The sequence below is a fragment of the Piliocolobus tephrosceles genome, chromosome 13 (genome assembly GCF_002776525.5).
Source record: "Piliocolobus tephrosceles isolate RC106 chromosome 13, ASM277652v3, whole genome shotgun sequence".
Taxonomy (NCBI): Eukaryota; Metazoa; Chordata; class Mammalia; order Primates; family Cercopithecidae; genus Piliocolobus; species Piliocolobus tephrosceles.
The window spans coordinates 45,507,346-45,524,179 of record NC_045446.1 but is presented as its reverse complement, the minus strand read 5'-3'; the positions used below and the strand labels follow the sequence as shown (position 1 = coordinate 45,524,179).

At 48.4% G+C, this 16,834-nt stretch overlaps 1 protein-coding gene across 2 annotated transcripts in view; it reads right to left on the bottom strand.

Annotated features, from left to right (window-relative positions):
• The window catches only part of PTPN5 (protein tyrosine phosphatase non-receptor type 5), a 44,683-nt gene extending 28,051 nt beyond the window's left edge, over positions 1 to 16,632 (bottom strand). For both annotated transcript variants that reach the window (XM_023230869.2, XM_023230870.2), the window contains exons 1-2: positions 16,613 to 16,632; positions 10,147 to 10,223 (exon numbers count right to left, since the gene is read on the bottom strand). In XM_023230869.2, the coding sequence (XP_023086637.1) occupies positions 10,147 to 10,223; positions 16,613 to 16,632 (97 nt within the window). The remainder of the gene's footprint in view (positions 1 to 10,146; positions 10,224 to 16,612) is intronic.
• Between the last annotated feature and the right edge of the window lie 202 nt (positions 16,633 to 16,834).

Here is a 16,834-nt window from a genome sequence, read left to right as displayed (position 1 = left end):
GGTGACAGAGCGAGACTCTGTCTCAAAAAAAAAAATGTTTTGAATTGCAAAGTTTTGGGGGTAATTTGTTATGTAGCAAAATATAACTAATGCAAGCGGTTTTATCCCTCCCTCAGGTAATATGGACTTTCATAGCAGGCCGTATTCCCATTGAGGAGAGACAGGCCTAAGAGGCTGGGGGTTGCCCTGCTGCTGGATACCAGGACCCACTGGGAAGCTACTCAAGACTGGCAGAGGGTGGCACTGGGCTGGGTAGAGGACTAACGCACAATTCCAAATGGTCTTGCTTATGATTGATAAAGGTTTGTCTCAAGCTAGGTGATGTTCAACAGGGATGTGGGAAAAAAGATGGTCTTTTTCGGGCCAGACGTGGTGGCTCATGCCTGTAATCCCAGCACTTTGGGAGGCTGAAGCGGGCAGATCACAAGGTCAGGAGTTCGAGAACAGCCTGGCCAACATGGTGAAACCCTGTCTCTCCTAAAAATATAAAAACTAGCCATGCATGGTGGTGTGTGCCTGTAATCCCAGCTACTTGGGAGGCTGAGGCAGGAGAATTGCTTGAACCCAGGAGGTGGAAGTTGCAGTGAGTCAAGATCGCGCCACTGCACTCCAGCCTGGGCGACAGAGTGAGACTCTGTATCAAAAAAAGTGGAAAAAAAAAAAAAGAAAAAAAGATGATCTTTTTCAATATCTAATAGTCACATCAGGCACAACCCAAGCAGGGCTGAGAGGGGGCAGGCTAGTGACTGGTCCTCAGAAGAGGGATGCTCTATGCAAAGCCTTGTCTTATTTAGGAAAATGGTGTGCTATGGGAAATTCTGGGCAGGCTTCTCATCTGTATTTTAAAAGGCAACATTACCGCAGCTGACATCTGGCTTATGTCTGGTTCAGACAGCCTTGTTCCCGCTTTGCTGATAACTCTTCCTGGTACCTTACATCCTTCACGTTTTTTTTTTTTGTGTGTGTGAGCCAGATTCTCACTCTGTCACCCAGGCTGGAGTGCGGTGGCATGATCTCTGCTCACTGCAACCTCTGCTTCCCGGGTTCAAGCAATTCTTGTGCCTCAGCCTCCTGAGTAGCTGGGATTACAGGCACAAGCCACCATGCCTGGCTAGTTTTTGTATTTTTAGTAGAGACAGGGTTTCACCATGTTGGCCAGGCTGGTCTTGAACTCCTGACCTCATGTGACCCACCCACCTCAGCCTCCCAAAATGCTGGGATTACTGAGCCACTGCACCCAGCCCATCCTTCAGGTTTTAACCACTTGGAATTAAAAAGAAACAGCACCATGGTCCTAATAAACATCCCCACCTGTCCCACGCATCATTTTCATGTGTGTGTGTGAAATTCCAAAGTTTAGAGATGTAAAGTGATTCAAGCAAGATCCAAGCTCAAAAGGGGCAGAGTCCAAATTCATTCACATCCAGGGCTTCTGAATCCGACAATAAGAAATCATAAAAAAATGAGCTGTGAATAAGACTATGGTTTACAAACCCCCATTCACATCCATTGTCTCACTGAATTCTTATAACTACCATGAAAAAAATTGCTTCTCATTTCACAGTGGAAATGCCTCATGAGACAGATGGAGCAGTAAAGGGTCCAAGTCCAAGTCCAGGTCCATCAGTGAAAGGCAATGCCCAATACAAGGGCAGACAGACTCAGCACTGTCATTTACACCCAGGAAAATGTCCCTTGTCCTGATCTCACACTTTGAAGGGCCCTGCTCCAATCCTCCACCAGGTATGCTCCTCCTCACAGGTTAGGAGTCCAGGGAACCAAAGGGACATTCCCCCTGTAAGGCCACATATTCAAACTCCGCCCCTCCCCCCCACCCCCCCACCCCCCCAAGATTCCCTGGTCAAACGGTCCTCAGCCTGATTCCTGGACCTGGCGGCCCTCTTTTCTGACTGCTTTATGAGAGTACACGGTGCTGTGCGTATTCCTAGAACTGGCTAAGGCGACTGTTTGCAGGAGGTGTGTTTGGAGCTCAGATGTGTGGGCTGGGGTACCCATCTACCTAAGTGCTCATGAGTGTCCTTATGGTGCCGGATAGAGCTGGGGTGGACTGGAGACTGGCTTTCCCTAGATCCCATATTTTGGTGCAGAACTCAGAATTCTCCATTTGAACCAGGCTTTTAAACTCCTTACAAATGAGTATTTGTCAGGGTGGAAGGACAACATATTTCCCTTCAAAGCTTATCAGCTTGCTTTCGAACAGTTAGCTATCTAGACATAACATATCCAGCCTTACAGATCTTAGGGGTGGGGGGGACTGCACACAGCTGTGCTCTTTGAAGTGGCAGGGAGGAGAGCCAAAGAAAAGAGAAAAGCAAAAGAGCCAAAGATTTAAGCAACAAAGGGTCAGTAGCTCACACAGTGGAAGGCTGGGGAAAAGAATGAGACATGAGATGAAGGCCAAGGGTAAGAAGCTTTAGGAGCAGAAGAAGCTAGTGTTAGGAGGGATGTGAAAGCTTATAAAGAGGAAGTTCAGGTGGATGAAGGATGGCCACAGATTCTCTGCACTCCTCCTATCCAGAGGTGGCATTTTCTTCCCATCCCTTGGATCTAGGCTGACCCTGTGACTGGCTTTGATCAACAAAATGTAGTGAAGTGACCCTGTGTAACTTCTAGAGCTGGGCCTTCTTTTTTTTTGCCCCTCTTAGAGTGCTCCTTCTCGATAATCACATAAGAAGTCCAACTACCACGAGACCATCATGCTGTGAGGAAGCACAAGGTAGGAGCACTGAGGTGCCAGATGTATAAGAAAAACTTTCTCGGACATTCTATCCCAGCACAGAATGAGGTGTGTACAGCTGAACGAGTGACCCCAGCTGATGCTACATGGAATGGAAGAACCACGCAGCTAAACCCTGCATGAACCTCCAAGTCATGAGCAAATAAAATGGTGGTTGTTTCAAGCCACTACGTTTTGAGATAGTCAGGCAGCAACAGACAACCAAAACAGATGCTGAGATCTGAAATGAAGAAATGAGCTTAAATGGAAGGACGAGGTGTTTTTTTTTTTTCCCCCCAGATATAAAGAACTTTCTGAGAGCTGGGGTGATTTGTCCCTGAGCCAGACCAAAGAGAAAGGTAATGGCATCTGTCACTGCATACCTTAGGAGTATGATGGATGCTCATTTGTCTAAAAGGGCTTTGGCATCAACCTTTGAAGATGCAGGTGACTGGACCAGATGCATTCCTTCTTTCAGTTGCAAAGACTGTCTTTAAGTGTCATCATACATCCAGGCAACTCCCTAGAATATGAGCACTGTTTCTATTCTGGTGAAGGAAAATGGAGGATCATTCTCCCCACCAACCCTGGCCCCTTGACTATGCAAGCAGAAAACACTCCTGCATGTGGCTGTGCTGATTCAGTGAGGTCTCAGACCTGCGATGCGGAGTCAAGAAAGGACCACCGGCTACACTACCCCACTCCACTGCTGTAGAACTGGCCTGGACCTGAGGCCCAAGCCCTGGGCACAGAAACACAAAGATGCAAAGGTATTTTTTCTGTTCACATTCCATATCCTGGAACAATCATCACCGTCACTATTAGCTACCATTTATAGAGCACTGTGTAATAAGCACTTTACGTCCATGAACTCATTTAATCCTCACAAAATCTCTGTGAAGATCTCATCATATTACTACCCTTATTTTAGAGTGAGGAATTTGGAACTCACAGCAGTTAGATAATTCACCTCAGGTCATGCTGTTGGTCAACAGTAGAGCTGGGATTTGAACCCAGGTCTGTCTGCCTGGCCATAGCACCCCAAGGCCTAGCTAGATGGGCTCCATCCTGGTGTCCGAGAATAGTTAGCCTCACTTTTGCTGGCCAGTGGGCATCTGGGATGGTACTTCCTTTCTCAATACAATGGCATCGTTACAGAACACTGCCCAATTAGTGTTCTTAGCACATCCAAATGGTGTTTCATTTTACTTTATCCATTCTGAAGACTCAAGTAAAAAACGCATTGTACCATCAATGACAATAAGTATCTCTAAATGCATTTAAAGTCTTGAATGAAAACAGAACCATCAATTCAACAAAGAAATAAAAATCAACAGAACCTCTACCACTGAGTGTTGACAGCTACTGGTGATATCTTAGTACTACTACAACCAGGTCCATCTTCTTGAAGTTTGTCCATTTGGGCTCCTGCACCTGCTCACAGACCAGCTTGAACCAGTACTAAGCACCACTCTGAGGGGCTTTGTGAAAACGGGCTAGCTGATCAGGGATGAGGCGCATTATGAGGTAAACCTGCTCCTTAAAATGCTTGACACATCAGGTTCCTAAAGACATGAACCAAGACCCTGTTCATGTTCTAGGTCACTTCTTAGAGGAAGCCTTCCCTGACCCACCAAGATAGGGTTGCATAACGGCTGTTCCCTTCCATGGCACCCTAAACTCTTTAGGAGCAGGGACCCTGTCTGTCTTGCTTGTCACTGTATCACTAGTGCCTGGCAAGCATGGAGCATGGAGTAGGTGCTCAATAAATTTGAGTGGATAAAAGAATCAGGCTGCCTTTTCAACTGGCCTTGTTGGCTACTGGTGCAAGACCTCATCTGTGGCATGGTAGGAAGGCTATGAATGCTATGACTTGTTCCTTCCTGCTGGTCAGAGATAGGTGCTGCAGGATTAGGGTGACAAAGCTTTCCTTGATTCAGGCCTCCTGCTCCTTTACTTTAAAAAGTGGCACTCGGGATGGGCAGTGGCTTCTTGCTGAGACCTAGACCTTGTCCTTGGCCTGAAGGGAGGGTCCACTGAATACCCACAATGATACAGAGCAGAGTGCCTAGGGCTGGGTTGGGGACAGGTTGCAAGCCATCAGGATCTAAGGTGGAGAGTAGGTCTCAGAATCACCAGCCCAAGAGGCCAGCTGTTCCTACCAAAAGTGCAATGGCCTACTCAGGCCTTCAGCATGCTCATGACCATGCATAAAGCCAGCTAATCATGACACACTGAAATCTCAGGTTGGTAGGGATTGTCACGGCTCCAACCAGGTGCCCGTAGAAAGGCTCCAGGAGTACTTTGTTCCCAAGAGCAGTGTTGTCCTTAGACCTGGGCCCTGTGCCCCGTCTCTTCTGTCCATGTCACTCCCCATAAGCAGAGAAGTCCACAGGGCTCAGGATATATACTCAACTAGAGTCTCTTACCAGCTGGTGTCCATGTTCCCCTTTCCAGGCTATACTCTAACTACTAGGACTTCAGGATTTCCTGCCCAAATGGCTTAAAGCCTATATGGGTCTCTTGCTCAGGTACATCCCTGTGAGGGTAGACACTGTCTCCTGCTTATGCATCTTCAGGTTGGAGGGGTGGCCAAGAGGTAGCTATTAGGGTGGAGTGTGGACCAAGCTTGGACGTACAGACTGGCCTGCCCACATGCATGCATGCAAGCGACGGCCTTTGCAGTGCAGGACTGAGCAGGGGTGGTATACTGTGAGGGTCCTTATTGGTAGTCTGACTTTGGTCCCTGCAGGCCTGCCCACGAGTCTGCATGATGAAGATGCTGAGAGCAATGCCTGGCGATGTTGCTGTATTCTATGTGCTGGCCCCCATTGGCACCCAATGTTGCTTTATCTATCTCCTTCTACCTTGTACCTCCGCGGCAGCTGCTGGGAGCTAGGACTATACTGGGCTAGGCCTGTACTGGTGCTGGTTGGGGGAAGGAGTGGAGGCCCCAGCATTAGCAGTACCGCCTGGTGTCTTGCAAATGTGAACACCTACACACAGAAGGAGGGAGAGTGTCAGTTTGAATGCACCAAAGTGTTTGGGTGACTATGAGCAAATGAAGTGAGCAAGAAAGGAAGAGTGAAAGAGAAAAGGAGGGTGACCACATGCAAAAGGGTGTGTGCACGAGGGAGGAGAAAAACACATGCATGTGTATGTGCACAGGGGTGGGGAAGGCAGTGGGGGAGACACTCAGTGCCCCCACAGTACCTGGGAGCTGGACATGACTGAGAGCCTGGGAAGAGGACAGAGAATGGAGAGGGAGAAAAGGATCTGCCTAGTCATTTTTGAGTGTGTGTGAAGAAGGGGTACAGTTGTGGGAGAGAGAGAAAGACACCTAAGGAGGGAACGAGAGAGCAAGCACACCTCCAGGAAGCATGCAGAGTGGAAGCTGCGGGATGGAGGGATGGAGCTGAGAGAGGTGAGTGTGCAAGAGGAAAGCATGCAGGTGTGTGAGCCTGGAGGTGTGCGTCCGCCCCTGCAGGGCTGTGTGAGACAGAGGGAGGCCACGTGTCTGGGTGACTGTGTGGGTACATGCATGTGCATCGGGGAGCATGCGGCTGTGACAAGTGAGCACAAACACGAGTGTGCGAGCATACTGTGAGGGTGTCCCAGGGGCTGTGAGGCAGCATGCCCGGCCCTCGGGCATTGTGGCGGGGGTGTCAGGGGGTCCCAGGGGGTGTTGGTGATGCTGAGGATGTTTCCACACCAGAAAGCTCTGAGGGAACTGTATGACCTGCCCCGTGTTGGCTCAGATCTGGATGACCATGGTGGCTGGGAATGTCGGCCATGTTGTCCCTATCCGGAGGTGGGTGTGGGAATGAATGAGCCACTAGTCATGGCTGGCCCTCACTCTGCCTCGCCCCTGGGCAAGACAGCCAGGAGGGGAGAGAGTTCTTGAGGGCTGGATTTTTATACCATCATTATGCAATTGCCTGTAGTGCTCATGGGCTCCTTCTAAAGGCCTAACACTCCAACTCCCTTGGCCTACAAACCCCCATTGCCTTTTATGTCCAAGTTGCAGTACAGGTCAGTGTCCTTTGCAAACATTTGTGGAAGTTTACTCTACACCAGGCTGTGGTGTACAGTAGAATTCCACAAAATCACAATGTGAATTTACCCTATTCACAATGCCAAACCATCCCCCAGTTTTTTCCCATCCCTCTCTTCATGGCTTTAAGTGTCTTCATAGCACTTACCACTATTAGCCAAACTATGTGGCATGACTTACTTATTTGTTGTCTATTTTTGCCTTAATAGCAAATGTCTGTACAGCATTTGCTACATGCCAGGCACTGCGCTAAGCTTTCTGTTAATTCACTGAATCCTCTAACAACTCGGACACAGCAGTGAATATTGTTCTTGCTATATTGTGAATGGGAGGCCCAGAAGGATTCAGTAGCTTGTCCATGATCATCCCACTGGTAAGTGGTGTGGCCAAGCTGAGGTCTGGAGTCCCTGCTCTTGACCAGCACATAATCCTGTCCTGGGAGGGTGGGCCATTTTTTCAGTTTGGATTCCTATTTAGTCTCTAATGCTTACACCAGTGTCTAGCATACGTAGGTGCTCAATCAGTAGTGACATAATGAAGAAATGAGTGAATACATGCTGGACATGGAGGATGCAGAGATGAAACAGAGAGGCGCTTGCCTTCAGAGAGCTCATGGCCCCATGGAGGAGGCAAATAATTACTGCAATCCCCTATGAGGACGGCATCATGGGAGTCTAGAGGGTCACACAACTTGCTCGGCCTCTGCAAGCAGGACTTCCCAGAGGAAGGACACAGGTGGGATCAGGCACAGTGACACTGTCTACCTCCTCCAAACTCCCATCTGGCACAAACACACCTTAACTCTTTCTGCCTCAGTCCACAGGTTGCCAGAAGACGACAGTAGCTCCATGGGGACAACAGAGGCAGAACAAGGTAGTGGTGAGGACATGGGCTACTGAGAGAGACTGCCCGGAGTGAATCCTCCCTCTACCAGCTAAGTGACCTTGAACGGACTGCCTAAGCTCCCTGGGCCTTAGTCCTCTCATCTGTAAGATGGGGGTAGCAAATGACACTGATTTCCTAGGATATTACATGACCAATACTCTTCTATTCTACACTGGTTGCTGGTTTTCGGGGAGAAATGGGAGAGAACATTGGGATTAACATATTATGCTTATTACTGCAAGCCTCTCTGCTGTGGCTTCTTCCCATTTTGCAGAAGCAGCTCAGAGCCGAACTTGTCCATGAAGTTTCCTGAGGGAAGGGACTATGTCTGCTTTATTTACCACTACATCTCTAGCACCTAGTACAGAACCTGAGACCCAGTAGGTGCTCATAAATACTTGAGTGAATGACTGAGTGGTAACATTTTTTTATTCCCCCAGGACCCTTGTGAGGATAAATATTCATATTGCTATTGTTTCTATTCACAGTTGAGGGACAGGAGCTCCAGCAAGGTTAAGTGACTTGTGCATAAACACACAGCCTGAAGCAGAACAGGCAGACCCAAAGTCAAACCCCATGCTCTTTCTTCCTCCACACCGTGCTACTCTCTGAACTCCTATTCATCCTGTCCTATTTTCTGCAGATTTCTTCTAGCCAGTGGGGCCATCCCTGATTGTAGCGTCATCTCCGAATTCTATGACTCATATCTGAATCACAGAACTGTTTAATAGTTGAAGGGGACTTCTGATGTCATCTGGACCTCCCACCCATTGTGGAAATTTCCTCTCCACTGTCTATCTATCCAGTACTTGAATGCCTCCTGTGACGGAACACTCATTTCTCCTTCTGGAATTATCGAGTTCTATGACTAGACAGAGAGTTCTGTGTCTATGGGCCAACACGCCTGTCTTTAATTTCAATGCCTTGGGCTTACGTCATCGATGCTAAGATACACAGAATAGATCTGCCGCCCCTTCCACAAGACAGCCATTCAGATATTCGGGCAGTTCTCACATCTTTTCAGAGAATTTTCCTCTTCAAGACAGATGGTGTCCGTCCTAGACCATCTCAACAGGCTGTCCAAAGTGTTTTGAGCAATGGCACCCCCTACTGGTTAAGGTATGAACTGCACCAAAGGGCTTCCTCGGGAGCCAGGGCACTGAGTGTGTGGTGTGAATAAAATACCACTTATTTTGAAGAGTCATCGCTTTAGATTCATACCTGATTGTTTCCAGTGTCTGTCTTAAAGAGTGTCACGTGAAGACTCCATTCTAAGGTCCCTTGCCAATCATGAGGTCTCTGACAAGCTATAGGTTTGGGATTTCAAAGTTAAGAGTTCAAAAGACTTTTCCTCTTCTTTTTTTTCTTTTTTTTTTTTTTTTTTGAGACGGAGTAACGCTCTGTTGCCCAGGCTGGAGTGCAGTGGCGTGATCTTGGCTCACTGCAAGCTCCGCCTCCCGGGTTCATGCCATTCTCTCGCCTCAGCCTCCCAAGTAGCTGTGACTACAGGTGCCCGCCACCACACTCGGCTAATTTTTTTTGTATTTTTAGTAGAGACGGGGTTTCACCGTGTTAGCCAGGATGGTCTTGATCTCCTAACCTCGTGATCTGCCCGCCTAGGCCTCCCAAAGTGCTGGGATTACAGGCATGAACCACCGCGCCCAGCCCAAAAGACGTGTCTTCTAACAAAATGTTTGGAAGGAGAGATATAAAAATACATGCTGTGTTACAGGATTATGGTGATTTTTCTTTTTTCTAGTTGTATTTATTTTCTAATATTTTGACAGTTAACCTTTTGTTATACAAAGGAAAAGAACAATAAAAACTTATTAAAAAATGTGAAACTCTCCCCCCCACCTTCTTTTTCTTCCTTCTGAGGCTGTTTATCATGGCTGTTTATCATGGGTCATGGGGCTACAACTAGGACAAGCTGCCACCCTGTGGACAAGAGTGCCTTGGTCATGTCTCCATGGTGGCTGCAATGGCCTGGCTCCCTACAAGTGTGGTCAACTGGACTCAAGCAGCACAGTTTCACCCTCAAGCTGGGCTTCTCAACAGGGAGATCAGGTAGTTCTCCACATCCCCCACCCCATCCTTGGCTCATGCTGCCTTCAGGTTTTGTTTCTTATCCTTACCTCTTGAAGTCAGCCCAGCACTGAATGGTCAGTGGTCATTCTCTAGGAGCCCCGGACTCCCCAGCTCTTCATCCTTCTCTTTACTTCCTAGCACACCCTCGGTTGCCTGCTCTTCCCTCCATGTGAGCCTAGTGCAGCTCCAAATGATAACAGGTCAGAAGGCATCAGGGATTAGAAAAACAAGCCCCCATTTAAATGAAGAGCTATAGAGCAGCTGCATAGTTTTTCTCATGCAAGTTCACAGCTAGCTAGGCTTTACTCCAGCCCCAGCATCAGCTGGGGCATTCTCTCTCCGCTCTGAGGTCTGGGAGGACCTGGGTGCTGGGAAGACTTACCCGGTAGCCTCTCACTGCAGCACATGTCCAGGGCTCCTCCCTCGGAGTCATCAGCAGCGTGGTTCTCTCTCTCACTCCTGCAGCAGGATGGAAAAGGTGAGATGATGCTGTTGAGCCAGGATCAAGACAAAAACCCTGCGCAAAGATAAGAAGCCTCCCTTCTCCTCTATTCTGTATCCCTTTGGATAACTCCACTCCATCAAAGGGACCTGAGGAAAATACCAGCCTATTGACGGGTCAAGCTGCAGAGGCAGGAACAGAATTTTGCAGGTGTTTTCCTTGTGGAATCAGTGGCAGCAGTATCATCACAACCATCATCATCACCATCATCATCTCTACCACAGAAAGAGGATTTACTATATGCAAGCACCTTGCAAACTTTACCACATTAAATCCTCACTATGACCTCATGAATGAGGGATCATTAAACAGGCTCAGAGAGGTTAAGTAACTTGCCCAAGGTCACACAGCTCAACAGAATAGAGAGGAGTCTGAAATTATGGCTTAGGACTCTGGGCTCATGCTCTCACTGCTGTGCTATTCTGTCTCCTAGTTTCAGTGGTTTTGAACCATGGGTGGACAAGAAGAGGGCTCTGAGTAACCCACAATCCCGTGTCCAGCTCTCCAAGATATGCAAGTCCCCTCTGCCCCAGGCAGTGAAAAGTAGCATGCAGAACTCTTCTCCAGAAATAGCTACAAAAAGTAGTTATATACACGTTTTGTATAGTCTAAATGCTTCCTTCCTGAAATCAGAGAACCCTCTTTCTAGCCTATCAGGGCACCTTATAGGACAGTATGGGGGTCTAGTTTTTCTCCTTTACCTGGTAAGCTGGAAAAAGGTTGCTGGAGATCAGCCAGACTCCATGAAGCATCTTTAGATATATCTTGAGAGCAACTACTTGGCTCACAGGGGTTCTACCCTGGGAATGGCCTGAAATGCAGCGTGGGCTCCAGTGGCCTTGTCTGCCTTTCATGTCTCTGACCTTTGGCAGTAGCTGATGACTGATTCAAGGCTGGACACACAAACCAGGCTGGGTCAATCAGATCTTCTCCCTTGCACATTGAAAATGCATTCTGGCACACTTTGCTTGGCTGAATCACGATAGCCAGAGTGCCCCGGAGAGAAGACCTGCAAACATCTGCTGATGAGGGCCTGAGAGCCGCTTTGTTCCCATCTGTACTGAGTCTTGGACAATATGTCCGTCAAGACCACAAGATGGCCATGGATCCTTTCAATAAATCTCCACATTTTAGCTTATGCCAGTGGGATGTGATTTCTGAAACAGGCAACCAAAAGAACCTTTGACATAGCCTTGCTAGCATACTTCCAGGAATTTCAGAGGCTCAGCTGCCTCTCTGCCCCTGAGTCCTGCTATTCTGCTTCTTGGACTGGCCCTGGGGCCTGTTTCATGCCTAACTCCAGATTTTAAATAATTAAAGGCAGAAAGGCCAGATTCAGGGTGTCCCTTCTCTCTCTGATATCTTCTTTTTCAACTGGCATTATATTATTTTATTTTTTCCTCAACCCAATTGCCAGGGTCTCTGAGAATCACAAGTCCTAGAGCCCCCCAGCACTCCTGCAGAGAGGAAGTCACTTCCTTCAAGGTAACTTTAAGTGCTTTCTTTAAATGTCTCTGGAGTCCCTTCATCTTTCTCCCTCCCCATCTTGGTCCCAGTCACTATTATCTCTTGCCTAGATTGCTGTGGCAATATTTTAACTGGTTGCGGGCATCCACTCAGGCTGGCCTCCAAAACATTCTCCACATGGCTCCAATGCTTACGGCATAGAAAATCTGTGCAGTTTACAACCTGCACAACTGGATGTGGAAGTCCCCTCTGCCCCAGGCAATGGAAAGTGGCATGGTGAACTCTTCCCCAGAAGAGAAGAGCTAGAATCAGTTCCTCAAAACTCAATGTTTATCACATAACCTTTCTTGAAAAAATATTTTCATGGCATCCTACTGTACTTAGAACAAAGAGAAAAATCCTTTGGCATAGTTCACTAGATGTTGGGTGGTCTGGTCCCTGTTGATCCCTCCAGCCTCAGCCCATGTCCCTTTCCTCCTTGATCTCTGCACTCCAGCCACACTGGGAAGGCTCTTTCCTCACAATACCTTTCACATGTTTTTCTCTCTACCTACTACCTAGAGAGGTTCTCTAGGTCTACTTCTTAGTACTTTTTACTCATGATATGCACTTGACACAGTTAGAAATGTCACTGTAATTTATGCCATTATTCAACATCTGTCTTCATCATTAGACTGTAGCTTTCATGAAGGCAGGGTCCACTATTTCTGTTTCATTTACCATCATATCTTCAAAGCCTCACACAGTGCCTGGTTCGTAGCAGGATGTTCAATAAACAAACACTTATGGAATAAGTAAATGTTGACTTGACGTTCTTGAGAAAACATTAGGAGCCTCAAACACAGCCATTATCTGAGCTGCTTTGTGGATAGGTCTTTGCTAAGTAGCTGGGAGCTCACCTCCATAGCTATTGCCCACAGAAGTCAGAGAATCACAGACCTGGAAGGCCTCTCATTTTACAGAGGAGAAACTGAGGCAGAGGACGGAGTCTGACTTGCCCCACATTTTATATTGAGTTGGTGGTGGCCACAGGGATTGTGTTTGAGAGCACCCACCCCCAAACTTCCAATCCTAAACTTGTTCTTTCCTTACCCTAAAGAGCACCCAGCTGGACGGCAGCACCATGAGGGCTGACCCCTGGCTGGGTACAGAAAGGCACAGTATCCAGATACCTCTGGAAGGGGACCCATGTGTGACTCACACCTGCTTTCACACCTTAAGCCTCTCAAGCCCCAAGCTGTGTTCAGAATAGCTCAGTGCTGCATGTGTGCAGTGGACTCTATAAATAAGCTTCCTAGAAAATGACTAATTTCATAACCAGAAAAGCAGAACGAGTAGCACCTCTTGACTGCAGAGGAAAATGGAGCAAGAGCCTGCTGCTCTTCCCTGTAGTCGAAGGACTCCAGGCAACCCCAGCCAAAGCCTGCATGTCCAGGCTGTCCAGAGGAGGGTTTAATTAGCTTTCCAAAGAAAATAGATGGCCCATTCAGGCTGGATGGGGAACCCAGTCTCTGGGCACTGCCTTCCTCCCTCCCCACCAAGAGCAGAAATAGTTGATTTTATTGGATTGCTACGGCTCCTGCTCTCTCCTTCCCCACTTCTATCAGCCAGGCAAGAGGAACAGAAAACCAGACTGTGACAATAGCAGCCACTTGCTGGGCTGCCTCCACCACTGCTTCCCTTATAACCAGAGAACACTAGGGATGAAGGACTTGGAAATCACCCAGCCTGCCCCGACTGCACTGATGGAGGATGTTCCAGAGTGAAAGCAGCTTCCCAAAGCCATCGTCACATTCAACAGGCATGTGCTCAGCACCTCCTGTGGGCAAGGCCTGGAGCTGCCCTAGGAATACAGTGATGAATAATCCAGGTCCCTCCTTGCAGGCTCCCAGTCTTCTCAGGGAGACAGACATGCAGACACGACCGTACCCTGATGCCTGCTTTAATGGATGTATGCAGTGACCACCTTGGGGAAGGCTCTGCTCATTTGTAGGGAGGGGCAAGGGGAAGAGGAAGTCTTCTCCAAAGGGGACACAGGAGCTGGTTTTAATTGCTTTTAAATTTAATTAATTAAATTTTGAGATGGAGTCTCACTCTGTTGCCCAGGCTGGTGGAGCGCAGTGGCACTATCTCAGCTCACTGCAACCTCCGGCTCCCCGGTTCAAGTGACTCTCCGGCCTCAGCCTCCCAGTAGCTGGGATTACAGGTGCCCGCCACCATGCCCAGCTAATTTTTGTATTTTTAGTAGAGACGAGGTTTCACCATATTACTCAGGCTGGTCTCAAACTGCTGACCTCAGGTGACCCTGCTTGCCTTAGCCTCCCAAAGTGTAGGGATTACAGGTGTGAGCCACCGTGCCTGGTCAGGAGCTGTTTTTTAAAATAGGTTTTTAGGTGAATGAGGGGTTGGGAAAAGGATTTCTTGTGTAGAGCAAATAGAAAAAGTGAGGCATGGAGACCCAAGATGTATGGAACATCTGGTGCAATCAGAAGTAGGCTGGTCAGTGGGATGGAGCAGCAGATGGGGGCTAGGCCTCAGCAGAAGCACGTGGGCAAGAAGCAGCCTAGAAGCCAGAAATCCTGCCTCCTGGGGGCGGGGGAAGCCCTCTTCCACTTGATCACACGGCTTCCCTGTGGCTTCCCTGCACTGAGAGTGATGCTGGCTCTCTCACACCTGGTCTGGCTGGGTAGATCTGTAACAGGAAGTGGGGGAGCAGCAGCTTATGTTTAAGGAATGGACTTTAGACTCAGCTGGTAGCATCTGATCTGGTCTGAAACTACTCTTTTTACTGTGCTAAAATTCCCATAGCATAAAATTCAACATTTTGACCATTTTAAAGAGTACAATCCAGTGGCATTTAATACATTCATAACATTGTGCAACCATCATAATGATCTGCTTCCAGAATATTTTTGTCACCCCAAAAGGAAATCCTGTACCCATTAAGAAGTCACTCCCTAATCCCAGCACTTTGGGAGGCCGAGGCAGGCGGATCACAAGGTCAGGAGATCGAGACCATGGTGAAACCCCGTCTCTACTAAAAATACAAAAAATTAGCCGGGCGCGGTGGCGGGCGCCTGTAGTCCCAGCTACTCAGGAGGCTGAGGCAGGAGAATGGCGTGAACCCGGGAGGCAGAGCTTGCAGTGAGCTGAGATCGTGCCACTGCACTCCAGCCAGCCTGGGCAACAGAGCGAGACTCTGTCTCAAAAAAAAAAAAAAAAAAAAAAAGAAGTCACTCCCTGTCCTCCTCCCTCCAGCCCCTGGCAACTGCTTATCTGCTTTCTGTCTCTATGGGCTTGCCTATTTCATATAAATGGAATCATAAAATATGCAGCCTTTTGTGTTTGGCTTCTTGCACTTAGCATAATGTTTTCTAGGTTCATCCAAGTCCGTAGCATGCATCAGTACTTCATTCGTTTTCATGGATTCCTTTTCATGGCTGAATAATATTCTACTCTAGGATGGATGATGTTTTATTTATCTGTTCATCATTTGAACATTTGGGTTGTTTACATCTTTTGGCTATTCGTGAATAGTGCTCCTATGAACCAAACTGCTGTTTCCACTCTCCTCCCATCACGCTTGTGGTTTTGGGCAATGCTTTCTGTGCTCTGGGTCTGAGGCCTCACTTATGAAAATAAGGTGGTCGGACTCTAAGCCCATTGTTACTTGAAAGTCATCACCTTCCTTGGCTTGTTCGTATGTGTGAAGGTAATGTGTCGTGCAGCTACGCCACCAGTGCTGGGTGCTGGGGACCCAGCCTAGACCACCCACCCCATTTTCCAGAAGCTCACAGCCAGCGCAGAAGACATAGAACAGATGCTGCCGTGGGCTGGGTGAAGTTCTAATAGAGGCACCGCCCCTCTGCCTTGGGGGTGGAGTGGGGGATGGGGGATGCTATTAGGAGACATCCTGGAGTCTCCTTACATGAGGTCCCAGCTTTGCCCAGGACTTATGTAGAGAAAGAGCTGGCTGGTTTGCTGAGCCAGTCAGGGAGCCTGAGCCTGCTTCCAAGGTAGGTGAGGAGCAAGGGGGAACTGGGATGCTGAAGCCAGGATTCCTGGGTGTGAGGCTGAGCCAAGCCCAGGAAGACATGCCTACTATTCTGGGCTTCGTGCTCCTGGTGCCCCGTAAACACCCCTCACTATCAATGTGGTGCTCTTATCACCCTCTTAAAGCTCCAACCCCACCTGACATCTCTATTCGCTGAATTGAACCAGTCCATTCCTCCTTTCGAGCCCTGTTATTGCTGTTCCCTCAGCCTGGAAGATCCTTTTCCCCTTTTGTCAAATCTTATTCATTCTCCAAGGTGCGACTCAGGCGGTACGTCTTCCACGGAGCACTCCCTGATCTCTCAGGAAGAACTGCGTCCTCCCACTTCTGGGCTCCCCCACACACCTGGTTCATATGTCCCTTTGTCTCTTACTTTGTTCTGCTGCTATAGTTAGCTGTTTATGCACCTGCCTCCCCCACCAACTTCCGACTTTGGAGCATCCTCACCCCCTCAACCACCTCTGCATCCCATGTGTTTAGCACAGGGCCTGAGCCTGTTGATGTACATGTTAAAGGCCAAATGCAGGGTAGTGGCAGGGTCTCAGGGTTGGTAGCTTTAGGGGCTCTAGGAAGGCAGATTCCAGCTAGGAGCCTCCCAATTAAAGAAGATGGCCAAACCATAGCCAGGAAGAGGCCCATAACGCCATCCAGATTTTCATCAGCATGTTCAGCAGGCAGGGGGCAGAGGACGTGCTGGTTTCATGGAAAAGGAATGATCAGGATGACCACCTCGTGAGAATGAGTCATGTGCCCCAGAGCATCCAGATGGAGGCTTGGCCTCCTCAGTGGGTGGGCTGCAGGGGGACGGCATAAACGCTCACTCACCTGGCTCCCTCATAATTCATTCCCAAGGTGTCTGGATGGGGAAGGGTGCCATCTTCCAGCACAGGAAGCTTTCTCAGCAAAAAGCAAGCTGGAGATATAAATGAAGGAGAGAAGGCAGCTTCAGATCATCCAGATGGGAAAACCGGGGCAACGAGAGATTAAGTGACTAGTCTCCGGTCACACAGTGTGCCAACAATTTGTTTTCAGGTAGTCAAAATCCTG